The sequence below is a fragment of the Theropithecus gelada genome, chromosome 11, assembly GCF_003255815.1.
Source record: "Theropithecus gelada isolate Dixy chromosome 11, Tgel_1.0, whole genome shotgun sequence".
NCBI classification, from domain to species: Eukaryota; Metazoa; Chordata; class Mammalia; order Primates; family Cercopithecidae; genus Theropithecus; species Theropithecus gelada.
The window spans coordinates 82,237,431-82,253,013 of NC_037679.1; the positions used below are offsets into that span (position 1 = coordinate 82,237,431).

Consider the following 15,583-nt stretch of genomic DNA (forward strand, 5'->3'; position numbering starts at 1 on the left):
ACTAGGAGACCTCAAAGTGCTCCACTAAAAGCTATGTGAAAAAGGCAGCCCACCACATCTCTGGGCAGACTGGTATCATTAGGCCAGCTATGTACCCTTGGGCAAGTTCCTTGACATCTCTGAGCCTCAAGCTGTCATCTGGGGATGGGGATGAGTACCACCAACTGTGCAGGTTATCGTGAGGATTAAAGCAGGTTCTGATCACTTGCTGGACACTGATTCAGTGGGCTGTGGAGGGGTGTGAGGGCTGAAGTCAGTGGCAGAGCCGCTGGGACCCAGACGGGACCCTCTGTACAGCACTTTGGTATTTCGTGAAATAGATGCTAGGTAAAGACTGGTCGAATGAATAATGGATTCTAGTTCCAACTGTCACCAGGAACTTCAAAGCTGGCATCACCAAGGGCAGCCAGTCCTCCCCAAGCTGACCTCTGGCTCCCCACCAGCGATGGTGTCCGAAGGGGGCAGGCCTCCCCTGGCACAGCTACTCAGTCATGCCACATAGGAGCAAGCTCTTCTCGAGTCACTCTGATCCCTGCCACATGAGCAGCCACCCTCTTGTCCCTGCTGACCATTCCCCTAAACAGTGCTGCAGTGCTGTTTTCAGAGACGGTGGCAGTTGGACAGCAGAGACAGGCCTGGCTCCCCAGGGGCTGATGAAGGAGTTTGGGGGAGGATGCAAAGAAAAACCAAGACCTAGAAACCCCTGAAAGCAGCCGTTCCCAGGGTCCTGGCCAGGCCACCTCCGGCCACTCCCTTGGCAGCACACATTCACTCAACACCTCGGATGGATGGCCCTCTCCCAGCCAGGCAGATGATTTTGTTTTCTCACCTTTAACACGGTGTATATTGAGTGCTGCTCCAGCAGGGTGCCAGGCACTTTGACACGTGAGCCCAGCCCATCTTTTTCACAACCTTCCAGTGGGGCAGCTCGCACAGAGGAAGGCCTATTCCTAGCTGCCACTGGCTGGCAAGCGGCACAAGTGGAAAATGATGAACTAAGGTCTTCTTCTTATTCTTTCCACAAAAATGCAGCAGCCTTCTTGAAGGCCTGTCCATCTCAGGAGGCCAGTGCAGACTGTGCCCTTGAGCCTGTGCTGAAACGTATGTGAAATCTATCTTCCCAGAGAACGGGAAACACTTTCTTTCATCCCCCTCTGCAACTTGGCCCTCGGCACAGGCAGGGCACAGGAAAGTCTGGTGACTTCAACTTACTTTTTAGCAGTGTTACTGAGGTATGACTGACATACAATAAGCTGTACACATGTAAAGGAGCAGCTGGTGATTCTGATGTATGTTCACACTTTTGAGTTCCATCACCCTACGGTGACAAGAGCCCTAGGAACTGTGGGTTAGAAAAAGGCCAGAGCGGGGACAGATGGGCAGGTGGGGCTGAGAAGAATCAGTGCCCTCAGGACCCAGAGGGGCAGAGGAAGCTGCCTGGAGGAGGGGCATTCACACCAGCCCTGCGGGAGGGGCAAAAGCTCTCAAGATGGAAATCGGGCTGAGAGTAGGGGTCTTGGTGACAGGAAGGGCACAGGTCGTGCCTCCGGTCTCCAAGTCGGGGTGGCCTGAACCTCTCCCCTCCTGCCCACCTGCTCTGCCCTCAGGCCTGAGAGCCACAGCACAGGCTGGGGGTGAGAGGGGAGATCCCTCCCAATACTGCCTCCTTCCCAATCTAGATACTGGCACCTCCTGGTCCTCTCAGCCTGCCAGGGTGCCCTCACCTCTGAGATTGGCAGCAGCCTCCCTTGGCCTACTGGGGTCCCAAAGAGGCCACCTAGGAGCCCAGAGATCTGAACTCCAACCCTGGCTCTGTGGGCCTCAATTTCCCCATATGTAAAATGGGAAACTATGCTCTCTGAGAGCCTAGCTTAAGTTACAGATAAAGAAACTGACCGGGCGTGGTGGCTCATGCCTATAATTCCAGCACTTTGAGAGACCGAGGTGGGTGGATCACCTGAGGTCAGGAGTTTGAGACCAGCCTGGCCAACATGGTGAAACCCCATCTCTACTAAAAATACAAAAATTAGCCAGGCATGGAGGGGGGTGCCTGTAATCCTAGCTACTTGGAAGGCTGAGGCAGGAGAATCGCTTGAACCCAGGAGGCAAAGGTTGCAGTAAGCTGAGATTATACCACTGCACTTCAGCCTGGGGAACAGAGTGAGACTTTGTCTCAAAAAAAAAAAAAGAAAATGCAACCAACAGGAGCACTACCCCCTTGGGTCTAGTGGTGTGTGTGTGTGTGTGTGTGTGTGTGTGTGTGTGTGTGTGTGTCTGAGTAGGTGCATGTATACATGTGCACATATGTGCACATATGCATGCACGTGTCTGTGTAGGTGTGTGCATGTGTCTGCATGTATTTGTGTACATACCTGTATGCATAGGTGGCTGTGCTTGCATGTACACATGTTGTGTGTGGACACACACGTGTGTGTGTGCACTAGAGCCATTGGTGAGGAAGGAAGGAGCAGCCCATGTACACCAAAGAGGATATGAGCCAGAAACTGGGAAAACAGACCCACAGACCTAAACCCTGCCCTGCGACACTCACTGTCCAGCAGTAAGCAGACAGACACCCACAAAGAGGTGGAAGGCACTAGGTGCCCAGGCGTGGGACCAACAGGAAACTGCGAGGATTCAGGGAAAGAAATCACTCATGCTGCCCATGGAGATCAGAAAAGCCTCCGAGAAGGACGCAGCATGTGGGCTGGTCTGAAAGACGGGCAGAAGGACCCTTGAGATAACCTGGGGACTCTTCTGTTTCAAAACATACTCACTAGGGTAGCATTTATTTAAAAAGAGGACAGTAAGTGCTGGTGAGGATGTGGAGAAACTGGAAACTTTATACATTCCCAGTAGGAATGTAAAATGGTGCAGCCACTGTGGAAAACAGTCTGGTGGTTCCTCCAGACATCAAGCATAGCGTCACCATGTGACCCAGAAATTCCCTTCCTAGGTGTAGACCAGGAAGAATTGAAAACAGATACTTGTATGCTAATGTCAACCCAAATGTCCATCAATGGATGAATGGATAAGCAAATGTGATCTGTTCATACAACGAAATATGATTCAGCCATAAAACGTAATGAGGCACTGACACATGCTCTGACATGGATGAACCCCAACAACATGATGCTGAGTGAAAGAAGACAGACACAAAGAGCAACACAGTGAAGGATTCCATGTGTATGTAACATCCAGAACAGGCAAACCCAGGGAGACAGGTAGTACATTAGTGATTGCCAGGGGGTAGGGAGCGGGAATGAGGAGTGACTGTTTAATGGATATGCGGTTTCTTTCTGGGGTGATGAAAGTGTTTTGGAAGTAAAGTTAGTGGCTGCACAACATTGTGAGTATACTGAATGCCACTGAATTGTTCACTTAAAAATAGTTGTTTATGTTATGTGAATTTCACCTCAATAAAAGCAAAACAAGACAACACCCAATCAAGTAAGCCCAAACCCCCTAGTCCCAAAAGAATTTCTTCCAAATGCTATAGAGAGCTGACAACCTGAGCCCCGTCCATGCAGACAGTAAGCAGGCCAGTGCCTTGCCCCTCAGAGGGCACAGGACCCACAGGCTTGCAATGTCTTGGAGCTCATTTTGTTGGAGCTCGAACTGGGGGCTGTGGAGGCCAGAACCCAGCGATGCATCTGCCTGTCTAAGACCCAGCTGGGGCAGGGCTGGCCAGCAGGGGCCTTAAGTACATGGGAAACTTCCCAGTCAGTAGTTCTCGCAGGAACCTATGGCTTCCTGGTAACAACGTGAGGGCAGCAGCACCTCAGACACAGCAATTAGTCCTCAGGCCAGAGACAGCACACACCAAGAACACAGAGGACACAGGTGCAGGGCACTAGCACCTGTGATGTGCAGCAGACCCCCTGCCCCATCACCAAGCTGTCTATCCCACACTCCCAGCCTCAAGGCCTGCCCAGAGGAAAGTTGCCCAGCCAGCCAGCCTGAGCAGGAACAGCAATAACCTCGCTCCCAATCTCCCCTTCTCCCCTCCAAGCATGCTAGCGCCTGTCACAGAAGCACCTCTCCCGGCAATACCTGGCTTCTTTCACCTTTCTTTTTTAACAGGAAACCAGATGTGTGCACACATGCTTGCTCACTCAGAAGGGGCACAGGGAAAGGCTCTGGAAGCTCAGAGCACCAGCAATAACTCCAGCCAGCCCTTAAGAGGCCACGGTGGCTCTCCCTAGCTGGGAAGGATGCCCATCTGTCCAACAGGCTCTCATGAGAGTGCTGCTGCTCATGATGTGTGAGGTAGGAGATGTTTCCATCCTGCCACAATCCTAATCAATGGAGCTTCTCAAAAGACACTGCATGTGTCGGCTAGATGGACGGGGCCTGGCTGCACAGGTGCAGGGAGGTCTGAGCATCTAACAGGGAACTATATGATGCTTAACAATTACATTCATTGGAGGCATAAGGATAGGTGTTCAAAAAAACCCTGGAGTGGCCGGGCGTGGTGGCTCACGCCTGTAATCCCAGCACTTTGGGAGGCCAAGGTGAGTGGATCACAAGGTCGGGAGATCGAGACCATCCTGGCCAACACGGTGAAACCCCGTCTCTACTAAAAATACGAAAATTAGCCGGGTGTGGTAGCGTGTGCCTGTAATCCCAGCTACTTGGGAGGCTGAGGCATGAGAATTGCTTGAACCCAGGAGGCGGAGGTTGCAGTGAGCCGAGATCACAACACTGCACTCCAGCCTGGTGACACAGCGAGACTCCCGTCTCAAAACAACCAAACCAAAACAAAACAAAAAACAAAAAACAAACAAACAACAACAACAGCAAAAACCTGGAGTGACAGGTGTTTTGAGGAGCCCAGAGGTGATTCTATGCCCAGAACAGCTTTGGGATCTCCTAGGGGCTGGAGGCCAGTCCTCCCAATCTTGACAGCCACCAGGAGGCCAGGTGGAGCTGAGGGGCTGCTGTCTGGCTTGGGTGGGAATTGAGAAGCAGTAAGACAACAGCAGCATTGGCAGATCAGCCTGGTCCTTGAATAGGCTGAGCTATTTCCAGAGTGCTCAGAGATGGGGGGCTGATTTAAGCCTCTTCTTCTCTCTCCACTCTCTAGAAATAATTATGGGGTAAGTGGTTCAAGAGGGAATTGAGTGGCCCTTCTGAAGCAGCTCAGAGCAAACAGCCCCCCAGAGAGGCTGGGTTCACCTTCCGTTCTTTTCCCAGCCAAGGCTCCCACAAACCCATGCAACTTCCTCAAGTTCCTCCCAAAAGGTAGCTGGGGCTGCAGGCTCTGCTGGGAGCTCATAGCTACCTCCCCTGACCTGGGTGGAAGGTGGGAGCCCAACAGGCGAAGCCAGGGATGGGAGGTAGAGGCCCTGCCTGCCGAAGCCTCTCCCCAACACCAACGACTCAGTCTGACGCTGTAATTAACGGGCTGTACAGCAAGAAGCTGGAGGAGGGCAAGCCCCACTGGGTCGCAGGGACTGGAGGCACTGATATGCCCAGAGGAGCCAGAGCCAGGCCGACAGCAAGTTCATGATAAGTGTGGGAGGCCCAAAGACACCCAGGGACCCAGGGTGCAAGCCTGCAAGCCTTGGCTAGGGAATGATCTGGAGGAAAGCTGCCGGGCTAGGCCATGCCAGGCACTGAGTGTGGACAGGAGGCCAGCAGGAGAGCTGGGATGGAACCTCTACATAGAAAGGACTGCAGCCAGGACCGCAGCAAGTGGGAGCAGTGGTCCCATCTTGGGTCAGCCAGAGGCAGCCAGGTCTTGTGTTCCAGGTTGGTCAGGCACTGAGTAGGGAGACTGGAGGTGTCTCCTAAGCAAGAGTCTCTGGCTCGTCAAAGGAGCCTGTCATCCTCAAACTCCTGCGAGCGTCTGTAAGTGAGCCACATGTCTGACACTGCTGTTTTGCAAGCAGTCAGGGTGGTGAGGAAAGCATGGAGCTGGGAACTAGGAGACAGGCCCTGTGCTCCTTGGCAAGAATTTAACATCTCTGGGCCTCATGTGCCTTCCTGTCTGTAGAATGGGGTGTTATGGACTGAATATCTGTGTCCCTCCAAAAGGCCTGACCCCCAGTGTGATGGTATTTGGAGACGGGGCCTTTGGGTGGTAATCAGGGCTAGATGAGATCATATGGGTGGGGCCCTCACAATGGGACCGGTGTCCTTAGAAGAAAAGGAAGGGTGGAAGATAAGGGATTACTTAATGAGTACGGTGTATTTGAGTGACAGATACCCTACAAGCACCATTTTCCAATCTGTGCATGCAACAAAGTTACAGTTGTATCCTATACATTTATACAAATAAAAAACAGAAAAGAAAAAGAAAAAGAGAAGACACCAGAGCCTGCTCACTTCCTGCCATGTTAGGAAACAGGGAGAAGGTGCCCATGTGCAAGCAAGGAAGAGGGCCCTCACCAGAAACTGCACCTGCCAGGCCTTCATCTGGGACTTCCGGCCCCCAGAACTGTGAGGAAGTATGTTCCTCTACGCCCCCACTTTGTGGTATTTAGTGATGGCAGCCCAGGCAAACTGAAACATAGGGAAACACAGGGATAACGTCTGGGCCAGGGAGATAATGGTGCTGAATGCAAGGGCAAGTGTTTGCGTTGTAGGTGGTAGGACACAGTGCCGGAAAGCAATCCAATGCCATGTGCCCATAGTGTGCCCTGTGTGCCTAGCACCGTGCCTAGAGGCCAGGGGTCCAGCACAATTCACACTTACCAGGAAGTTCTGGGACTGTGAAGGCCACAACTCCACCTAACCCACATGTGGTGTCTGTGCGCTGGCACGACCCACCCTCACCCCATGACCCACCCTTGCCCCATGACCCACCTGTATCATGTACAGCTGGGCAATGCGGTACTCCTCCACGGTCATTGGCAGAGGAATCCGATATTCCTTTATAATCATCTTGGAGTCCAAGCCTTCCCGTCGATGGGGAACTGCAAGTTGGGACTTCTAGGCAAGGTTCCTTAAATAACCATTACAAAATTCACCGAGGACCCCTGGGAGACAGAGAGGACAGAATAGAACAGTCACTTTCTGCAAAGGCTGGTGAATACCGTAGCACAGAGGAAAGGCCTGGTCTAGACCTGAGGCTGGAATTCTGGGCTCTGATCAGGCATGATCCAAAGGTGCAACTTCGATTGAGCAGGTTCTCTCCTTTCCAACTTTTATTTTTCTTGTTTGCTAACAGCTACCAAAAGTACAAGTGAGAGGCTGCGTGTAAGGTCTCTGATCAATAAACAGCCACGGGGAAGTAAAGAATTGTCACTCCATTAGCAAGGGCCAGGGTAAGAACACTGTGCTCTTGTTTTACTCACAATCCTAACAAGCTACAGCATCTATTTCCCTGGTACTGACACAGCAAGTAATGATAGCTGGTCATGGAAAAGCAGGCAGATCAAATAAAACTAAGAAGCACAGACATAAGACATTCACAAGTTAGCGGTCTGAGCCATGCCATTAGGGGCAGATGACATCACTGCATCCCAAGGGGAGACTCTGAGTGATTTAAAATTTGGTTTCAGTTCAATCCAATAAGAAACATTTATTGGCATCTATTTTATTCCTTCCATTGGGCTATGTCTGGGAAGTAGATGAAACAAGATAAGCAGAGAGTGCACTCATAGCAACCTCTATTTAAGTGACAAAGAATATATTTGATGAAGATTTGCCCCTAAGCAATCACTTTTTTTTTTTTTTTTAAACTGGGCTGGGCACAATGGCTCACACTTGTAATCCCAACACTTTGGGAGGCCAAGGCAGGCAGATCACTTGAGGTTTGGAGTTCAAGATCAGCTGGCCAACATGGTGAAACCCCGTCTCTACTAAAAATACAAAAATTAGCCGTGGGTGGTTGCAGGAGCCTGTGGTCCCAACTACTTGGGAGGCTGAGGGAGAAGAATCACTTGAACCCAGGAGGTGGAGGCTGCAGTGAGCTGAGATCGCACCATTGCACTCCAGCCTGGGGGACAAGAGTGAAACTCCATCTCAAAAAAAAAAAAAGAAAAGAAAACTTAGTGCTTGGAAGAGGCTCATACTCAGTTATCTGGAAAATGAAATCACGCCTTAAAACCCAAGCCCCAGATGGCTGAAGTTTTGCCATAAATATCATTTGGTCACCTCCAAAGGTCACATATTGTTAACATGAAGCCAAGGGAAGGTTTTCAGGATGGACGATAAATAAATTTTATATTTATTTATTGTTTAAAGACAAGGTCTCATTCTGCACCCGGGCCAGAGTGCAATGGTGCAATCCCAGCTCACTGCAGCCTTGATCTCCTGGGCTCAAGCTATCCTTCCACCTCAGCCTCCAGAGTAGCTGGGACTACAGGTGTACGCCACCCACACCCGGCTAAGGATAGTATTTTCGCAAGATTACTCCAAGGACCGCAGCCAGGGAGGATTCACAGTGACAACGGGCAAGACTCCTGCTAAGTGATAAAAGCAAGGGCCTGGCCAGTCAGACGACTTCCCCGGGGTATGGCTCTCTATTCGACATTGGAGCATCACCCAGGTGCTAAAGCATTACTGGGTAGCTAACAAGGTTGAGAAAAACATTTACGAGAACTCTCAGGAATACCAGTAGACAGGGTTGAAAGAAGTTCTTAAATAAGCCACTTAGGGAGAGAGACAGAGAGAGGAAAGGTCTGATAAAGACATCCCTTGTGTTGGCCTAAAACAGTGGCCCCCAGTTGTTTAGTTCACAGCAGGTAGGAACGTCAGCCTGAAGTCCATTCAAATTCTCACATCCATCCTGGCATTATGGGAAGCCAAGGCAGGAGGACTGCTTGAGGCCCAGCAAGCTCAAGACCAGCCTGGGAAACATAGCAAGACCCTCCTCTCTATTAAAAAAGAACCCAATTCTCACATCCAGTTGCTTTAAATATAGTCCAAGTGAAGCTCTTTTTTAGCCAATTAGAGCCTAGATACTTTATATACTCCAGAAACTGCACCCAACATCTACTGGCTGTAGATAAGATAACCCTGGATCCCTGACCCTGACTTCCCCTTGGAGGTCTCTGACCCAGACCCCCCACGGTGCTGCTGAGCAACATCACCCGGACATAGAAATCCCCCTGGGAAGTTTCCTTGCCCTGTTCCCCTCCTCGGGGTGGCTCCAGGCCCTGCTATATCCAGAAGGACTCTTGCTAGGAGGGGCTTCCCCTCTCCTGCAACCTGTCCGCCAACCTTTCTGATCCCTGATCAACCCCAAAGCGCCCCAGAGGCTGTGCTCAAGTGAAAAGAGACCATTGCTGACCTTCTTCAAGGTCAATGGGTCTAGTTAATAGCTCATGGGACCTGCAAGTTTAGGGCCTGAGGCCTTGTGGAGTTCTTCCCCATACTCCCAGACTCAGCTCCACCTGCCTAGGCCCACTTGTCTATCCTCAAACCTGGCTGGAAGCTGAGGCCACAGGAGAGAGAAGCAATGGCCCTACAGTCCCCAGGCTGCACTTTATCCTGCGAGGTATGAAACAAGAGCTGGCTCAGCCAAAGTAGCAAGGGACCCAAGTCTGACACCTGGCACCTGGATGGACTTCCAGCTGGCTGGGAGGGTAGCACAGGCACCTGATCTGGGAAACTTACATACACAAAGGAGACACAACTTTATGTTTGAGGGAAGTTGGAGAAAAATAGGGTTGGAGACAGGAAGGGAAAACTGAAGTTCAATGGGGGTTGTTTCTGAAGCTTCTTTACATGGTTCTTCATTGAAGTCCCAGAATCGCCCAACCAGGAAGGCACAGCAGGGGCTTGGTGTCAAGCAGCACACCTGTGTGACGTGCAGCACCCACCCCGCCTCTGTGGGGCCTCAGGTGGGCTCCTTTACTGTGGCGCAAATGCAGCGACTCAGAGTGTGCAAGTCTCATTTAGTCATCTAAATAACAGCATGGTCAGACACAGACTCTAAATGTTCTTCAGAAACCTTAGGAGTCTAAGCATTCTGCCCTTTCAGAGTCTTAACCCCTCCAGAGTACATGACCTGCCCTGCTCATCCCCATGCAAATCAGTCCTTTCTCAATCCTCTCAGATTCCAGGCCCACCAGGCACTAGCAAGGCAGAACCCCCTGGGCCAGATTCATCATGTTCCTTAAATGTTTCCATCTCCTCAAATAACAATCAGGGGTGAAATCTCACAGCCTGAGCCAGCACCCAGACACTGGCTTGGGTCTCTGATTTCAGAGGCTCTGTAAGCACGTGTCTGGAACAGATACCTAATGATGTTCCCCCACAGACAACCTGTCAGATGAGCTGTAATTGCACAGGTGCTGTCCACAGCTCCACTGGGATATTTTTGCGTGCAGGCAGAGGGACAGAGACAGAGAGGGAACACGCACCTGGAGGGCCCAGAGGCCCCTTGGAGGCTCCTGGCACCTGGGTGGAGCGGGGCAAAGCTTAGGACTGTGCAGGGGCAGCAGCCACATGGTGGAAGAGCATCAGAAAGTGCAAGTGCTCAGGATGCAATTCCATCACCGCTGGCTTAGGGAAAAGCAACCGTGTTTCTGCCCGCGAGGAACTAAAGAGCTGTAGAGGTAAGTAAGTAGGTAGAGACATGGATAGGAAGAAGGAAAGAACAAATAAATGGTTCTATATCTTACAGTTAAGTGCACGGGTGACTAATAGGAGAGGACTCAGAACTCTAAGAGTGACACAGAATGTGAGGGGAGGTGACAGTTTGGAGCTCGCTCTGGGATCTGACTACAAAGCCTCACAATGCCTTTACCAGCTGTGTGACCTCCTGGAAAAGCCCTTGTACCTGCTGAGCCTCGGTCTCTCCGTATATAAAGTGGGGATAATACTATCTGACTTCTGGAGTTACCATGAGTGTCATGAAAACAAGATAAGTCACTCAGTCCAGAGGGGTCTCAGGAAAGGCTTCATGGAAGGCAGAGCCAGGCTCTCTGAGATCCATGGGATTCTGCTCGGCAGAGCTGAGGGCAGGTGTGAGAAGGACTCAGTCCAGTAAGAAGGAACAGCGTGAGCAAAGGCCCCTGGGCAGGAACGTGGGGCTCCATTGAGTGGCTTCCCACCATATACGCTGGCATGGCTGGGCTGCATCCTGGGGAGATAAGGTGGGGCTCTCTGAAGCATGAGTTTAGAGACTTAGACATCCTTAAAGTCCTCTAAAAAATAATTACCTGGCTGGGCACAGTGGCTCACACTTATAATCCCAGCACTTTGGGAAACCAAGGCAGGAGGATTGCCTGAGCCCAGGAGTTAAAGACCAGCCTGGGCAATACAGTGAGATCCTGTCTCTTCAAAAAATCATACAATTAAAAAAAATTAGCTGGGCATCGGCAGCAGATGCCTGTAATCCAGACACTTAGGGAAGCTAAGGGCAGAGCTGAGGGTAGGTGTGAGAAGGACTCAATCCAGTAAGAAGGAACAGCATGAGCAAAGGCCCCAGGGCAGGAACGTGGGGCTCCATCGAGTGGCCTCCCACCATGCACCTCTGGCATGGCCAGGCGGCATCCTGGGGAGATGAGGTGGGAGGATGGCTTGAGCACAGGAGGTCAGGGCTGCAGTGAGCCATGTTTGCGCTACTGCACTCCAGCCTGAATGACAGAGCAAGGCCCTGTCTCAAAAATAAATAAATACAATTTTTTAAAAAAGAAAAAATTATCTGATGTTGAAATCCAACTAACCAAAAGATAAGTCAAAATGAGGTCATAAATGGAGAAATCCTGATGAACATGGCATTGATATTTTTGAAATCATGGCAATTATGTGATTGAATTGAATATCAAAACCTCAACACTGTACACAAATGATAACATAACTAAGACAAATCTGGAGCAGAAGAACAAAGGTGGAAATATAGTTTCCTCAACTTTCATAGCATAGAAGTTGGTTCATGAAGTAGAAAAATTAGTGAGAAATGAACAGGCAGAGAATGGAAGATTTTTAGGGAAATAAAAGTACTCTGTGGGATACTACAATGGCGGATGCATGTCCTCACACGTTTGTCCAAACCCATATAAAGTACAACATCAAGAGTGAGCCCTCATGTAATCTATGGACTCTGGGTGATGCCATGTCACTGCAGGCTCATTCATTGTAACAAATAGGGCACACTGGTGTGGGATGCTGAGAGTGGGGGAAGGGGCATATGGGAACTCCGTACTTGCCACTCAATTTTGCTGTGAATCTAAAACAGCTCTTTAAAAAATAAAGTTTAGGTGGCTCACGCCTTAATCCCAGTACTTTGGGAGGCCAAGATAGGTAGATCACTTGAGATCAGGAGTTTGAGACCAGCCTGGGCAACATGATGAAACCCCATCTCTACAAAAAATACAATAGTTAGCCAGGTGTGGTGGAGTGCCTGTAGTCCCAGCTACTTGGGAGGCTGAGGTGGGAGGATCCCTTGAGCCTGAGAGGTGGAGGTTGCAGTGAGCCAAGATTGTGCCACTGCACTCCAGCCTGGGTGACAGAGCGAGACCCTGTCTCAAAAAATAAATAAAGTTTATTATTTAAAAAAATAATGACTTTAACCTTTTAAAAGTTGTTCTCTCAGAAAATAGATTAGAGGTCACCAGGATCTAGGGTTGGAGGAGATGGGAGTAGCTGTTTAATGGTTACAGAGTTTCTATTTGGGTGATAAAAAAGCTTTGGAAGTGGTAGTGGTGATGGTTGCTCAACATTGTGAATATACTCACTGCGATGAAATAGTACACTTAAAAACTGTTAAAATGGCAAAGTTTATGTTTTATATATATATATATATACACACACTTACCACAATTTAAAAAAATCAATAATATACCAAAACCATTGAATTGTATGCTTTAAATGAGTATATGTATGGTATGTCATTATACTTCAATCAAGCTATTTTCAAAAGTTTTTCTCTTACCTTTAATCTTTTAGGACTATTATCACTTACAATAAAGAAATCTTTTTCCTCAGGTTAGCAACTCCCATTTCACTTAAGATACATGAAAATTGATACATTTGTCTGGTTAAATTCAAATAACATTAAATTTAATTTTTACTTTAAAAATTCATGTAGAACATGATACTTTAAAAAAAGAAAGATTATTACTACTCTGTATATGTCTGTTTGGATGAAGAGTATGGAATAAATGTTCACTGAATGCTGGAGAGGGTTCCATCAGATGGATGGAATTTGTGGGCAACTTTTACCTGCACTTTATTACCTGATGTTTCAAAAGGCAGCAGCTGCAGCATTTGAGTGGTGTGTGTGTAAACAGACAGAGAAGGGCTGGTAGCGTTGTGATTAAAATAAAATAATCAGCTAGACCTTCTGCCACCTCCCAGCTGTGACTGTGGGCAAACTGCTTAATCCTTTGATCTTTCGTTTTGTCTTCTGGGGGTAAGAACCACCCTGCCCACAGACACCCTGGGGTGTCTGTGGATTAAATGAGATGATGCACATGAAGCGCTCAGCCCTTTTCCAACCAGCGTTCAACTACCAGGAGCGAGCAAAAAGGTGGCACTGCTGTCCTTAGCAGGGTCTGGAAGGTGGGTCCCTGAGACACAGGGCCTGTGGGCTTCCTGGTAGGGCTGCTTAACCCCAGGTGCAGACAATAAACCCAGACCTGAAGGAGGAGCAGCCCTGCTGTGGTGCTGGCTGGCCTTACAGCAAGACACGGGCCTGCTGGGGTGAGATAGAGTCCTCCTCACTTTCTCCCTGGTTGAGCTGAGGCCAGGGACATGGCAGACCCTCCTCGTATCAGAGCAGTGTGACTTGTGTGTCTGTCTCTCCCTGGAGCCCCCTTGGCCCGAAGCTGAACCCTCACTCAGACAATCTCATTACACCCAGTCTGGCTGCCTGGGTGCAAACGAGACAGACACACATTTCATCTCGTCTCTGTTGGAGTCGTGATGGGTTAGACAGAATTAGGTTTTACTGCTGTCTACAGGGCATCTTTTGGGGCCTGGCACTGCCAGAGGAAAAAAGACACATACAGGTCTCCAGAGGCCCTTCGGGGAAGAAGGCCAGGCAAGGGGTCTGGGTGGCCGCCCACACGCACAGCCCACATGGCTCTGCTCCAGGGATGACGGGACTCTTCCCTGGGCTTCAAATGTGGCACCTGGGCCCTGGCCCTTAGAAAAGTCTTCAGGTTCCAGACCCCAGCATTCACGACCCTAGAAAGAACCCCCAGCCCCCATGTTCATTGATGTCTTTGAGGAAACACCTAGCCAGACCATGTCAGAGTGGGGCCACTCAGGGTGGCCATGGAGCAAGAGACCAGCCGTGGGCAAGGCGCGAGGTACAGGCTGCACCTGGACCAGGGTTCCAGGCACAGGCAGACAAACAAGAAGAGCTATGAGGGATGTCACCCAAAGATTCAAGGGCATGGCTTCCCACCAAGACACAGAGCACCAGCTGGGCCTCCCAGGCTGGAGCCCAGAGATCTTCCTGAACCACCCAGGCAGTAGAGGAGAAAAGCAACACAGAAAGAGCTTCAGGTTCATGAGGCAGGGGTGGCCAGGTTGGAGGCATGTGATGAAGATGAATAATGAAGTGGATTATTGGGGTTTGGCCCAGGATGAGGTGGGGTGGACCGAGCAGGGAGGTGGACAGCTCCTTTGAGCAGAGGCCATGAGACACCCTGACTGGGAGGGAAAGCACGAGAATTGAATTTACAGAACTTAATCTGTTTTTCCGTGATTAGCAGGGGTCTGACGTCACAGATGGAATTTAGGAGTGAGGCTGTGCAAAGTCAAGCGGGGATGGAATCCATCCAAATGCAGTTCAGCTGCATTCTGGCTATTAAATCTGGAAGCTACTCCAAGCCAGGCCAGCGGGAGCTCCGGCTTTTGCAGCAGTGGGAAGCAAGGGAGCCGCCAGCAGGTCTGGGGGCTTGGGACTCAGGACTGCGGGTATCCATAACCTCCTTCTGCCTCCCTTGAGTCCCTTGCCTCTTGCTCTAAGAGAGCTTCCTTCTTCTGCTCTCTGCTTCCCAAACCTACTGGGCCCCAATCAGGATCTGAAGCAGGCAATGGTAAAAGCACTTCTTCTCCAGATGCAGCCAGACAAGGCTCCCCAGGCTTCCCCCAACCATCTATGTGTATCCAGGGACCCAAAGCTCTGCATAAATGGGAGGCGGCACAGAGGGATAAGAGGCTGTTCTTTGTGTCCAGCAACCAGCCCCTACACCTGGGCTGGGGTTGCGGGAGTGTGTGGCTGCTCTGCAGGTGTGTGTTATGAGGTTAGCACTGATCAGCTGCCTCTCTGTGTCCTGAAGCTGAAAGCAGGAGAAGTCACACACCCACAGAATCGTCCAATCCCTGCCCTAGAGTAGTTCTACCTTTATGTGTTAGACACCGGGCTTCCAGCAGAGATTTCTTTTGAAGAAAGGATTTCTGGGCTAAGAAACAAGCAGAGGACCCTGCTGCAGGCCAACCCTCCCTTTACAAATGAGGGGACAAAGGCTCAGGAAACGGGCAGAGAGCTGGGTTGGGAACAAGGATCCTGACTCCCAGCTTCTTCCTCCACCCAGCCACATACCTCCAGGCATTAGAGGCGAAAAGCGACACAGAAAGAGCTTCAGGTTCATGAGGCAGGGGTGGCCACGCTGAAGGGGCAAGGACCAAGGAGACTTTGAGCAGGAGGACACAGCTCCTACCCTGCCCCCCA

The 15,583-nt window shown here is 50.3% G+C and overlaps 1 protein-coding gene across 1 annotated transcript in view; it reads right to left on the reverse strand.

The window, feature by feature from the left end:
* Positions 1 to 15,583, reverse strand: part of PITPNM2 (phosphatidylinositol transfer protein membrane associated 2) — a 166,606-nt gene that overhangs the window by 44,477 nt on the left and 106,546 nt on the right. The window contains exon 3 of the mRNA XM_025401014.1: positions 6,811 to 6,983. Within this exon, the coding sequence (XP_025256799.1) occupies positions 6,811 to 6,888 (78 nt within the window). The 5' untranslated portion in view covers positions 6,889 to 6,983. The remainder of the gene's footprint in view (positions 1 to 6,810; positions 6,984 to 15,583) is intronic.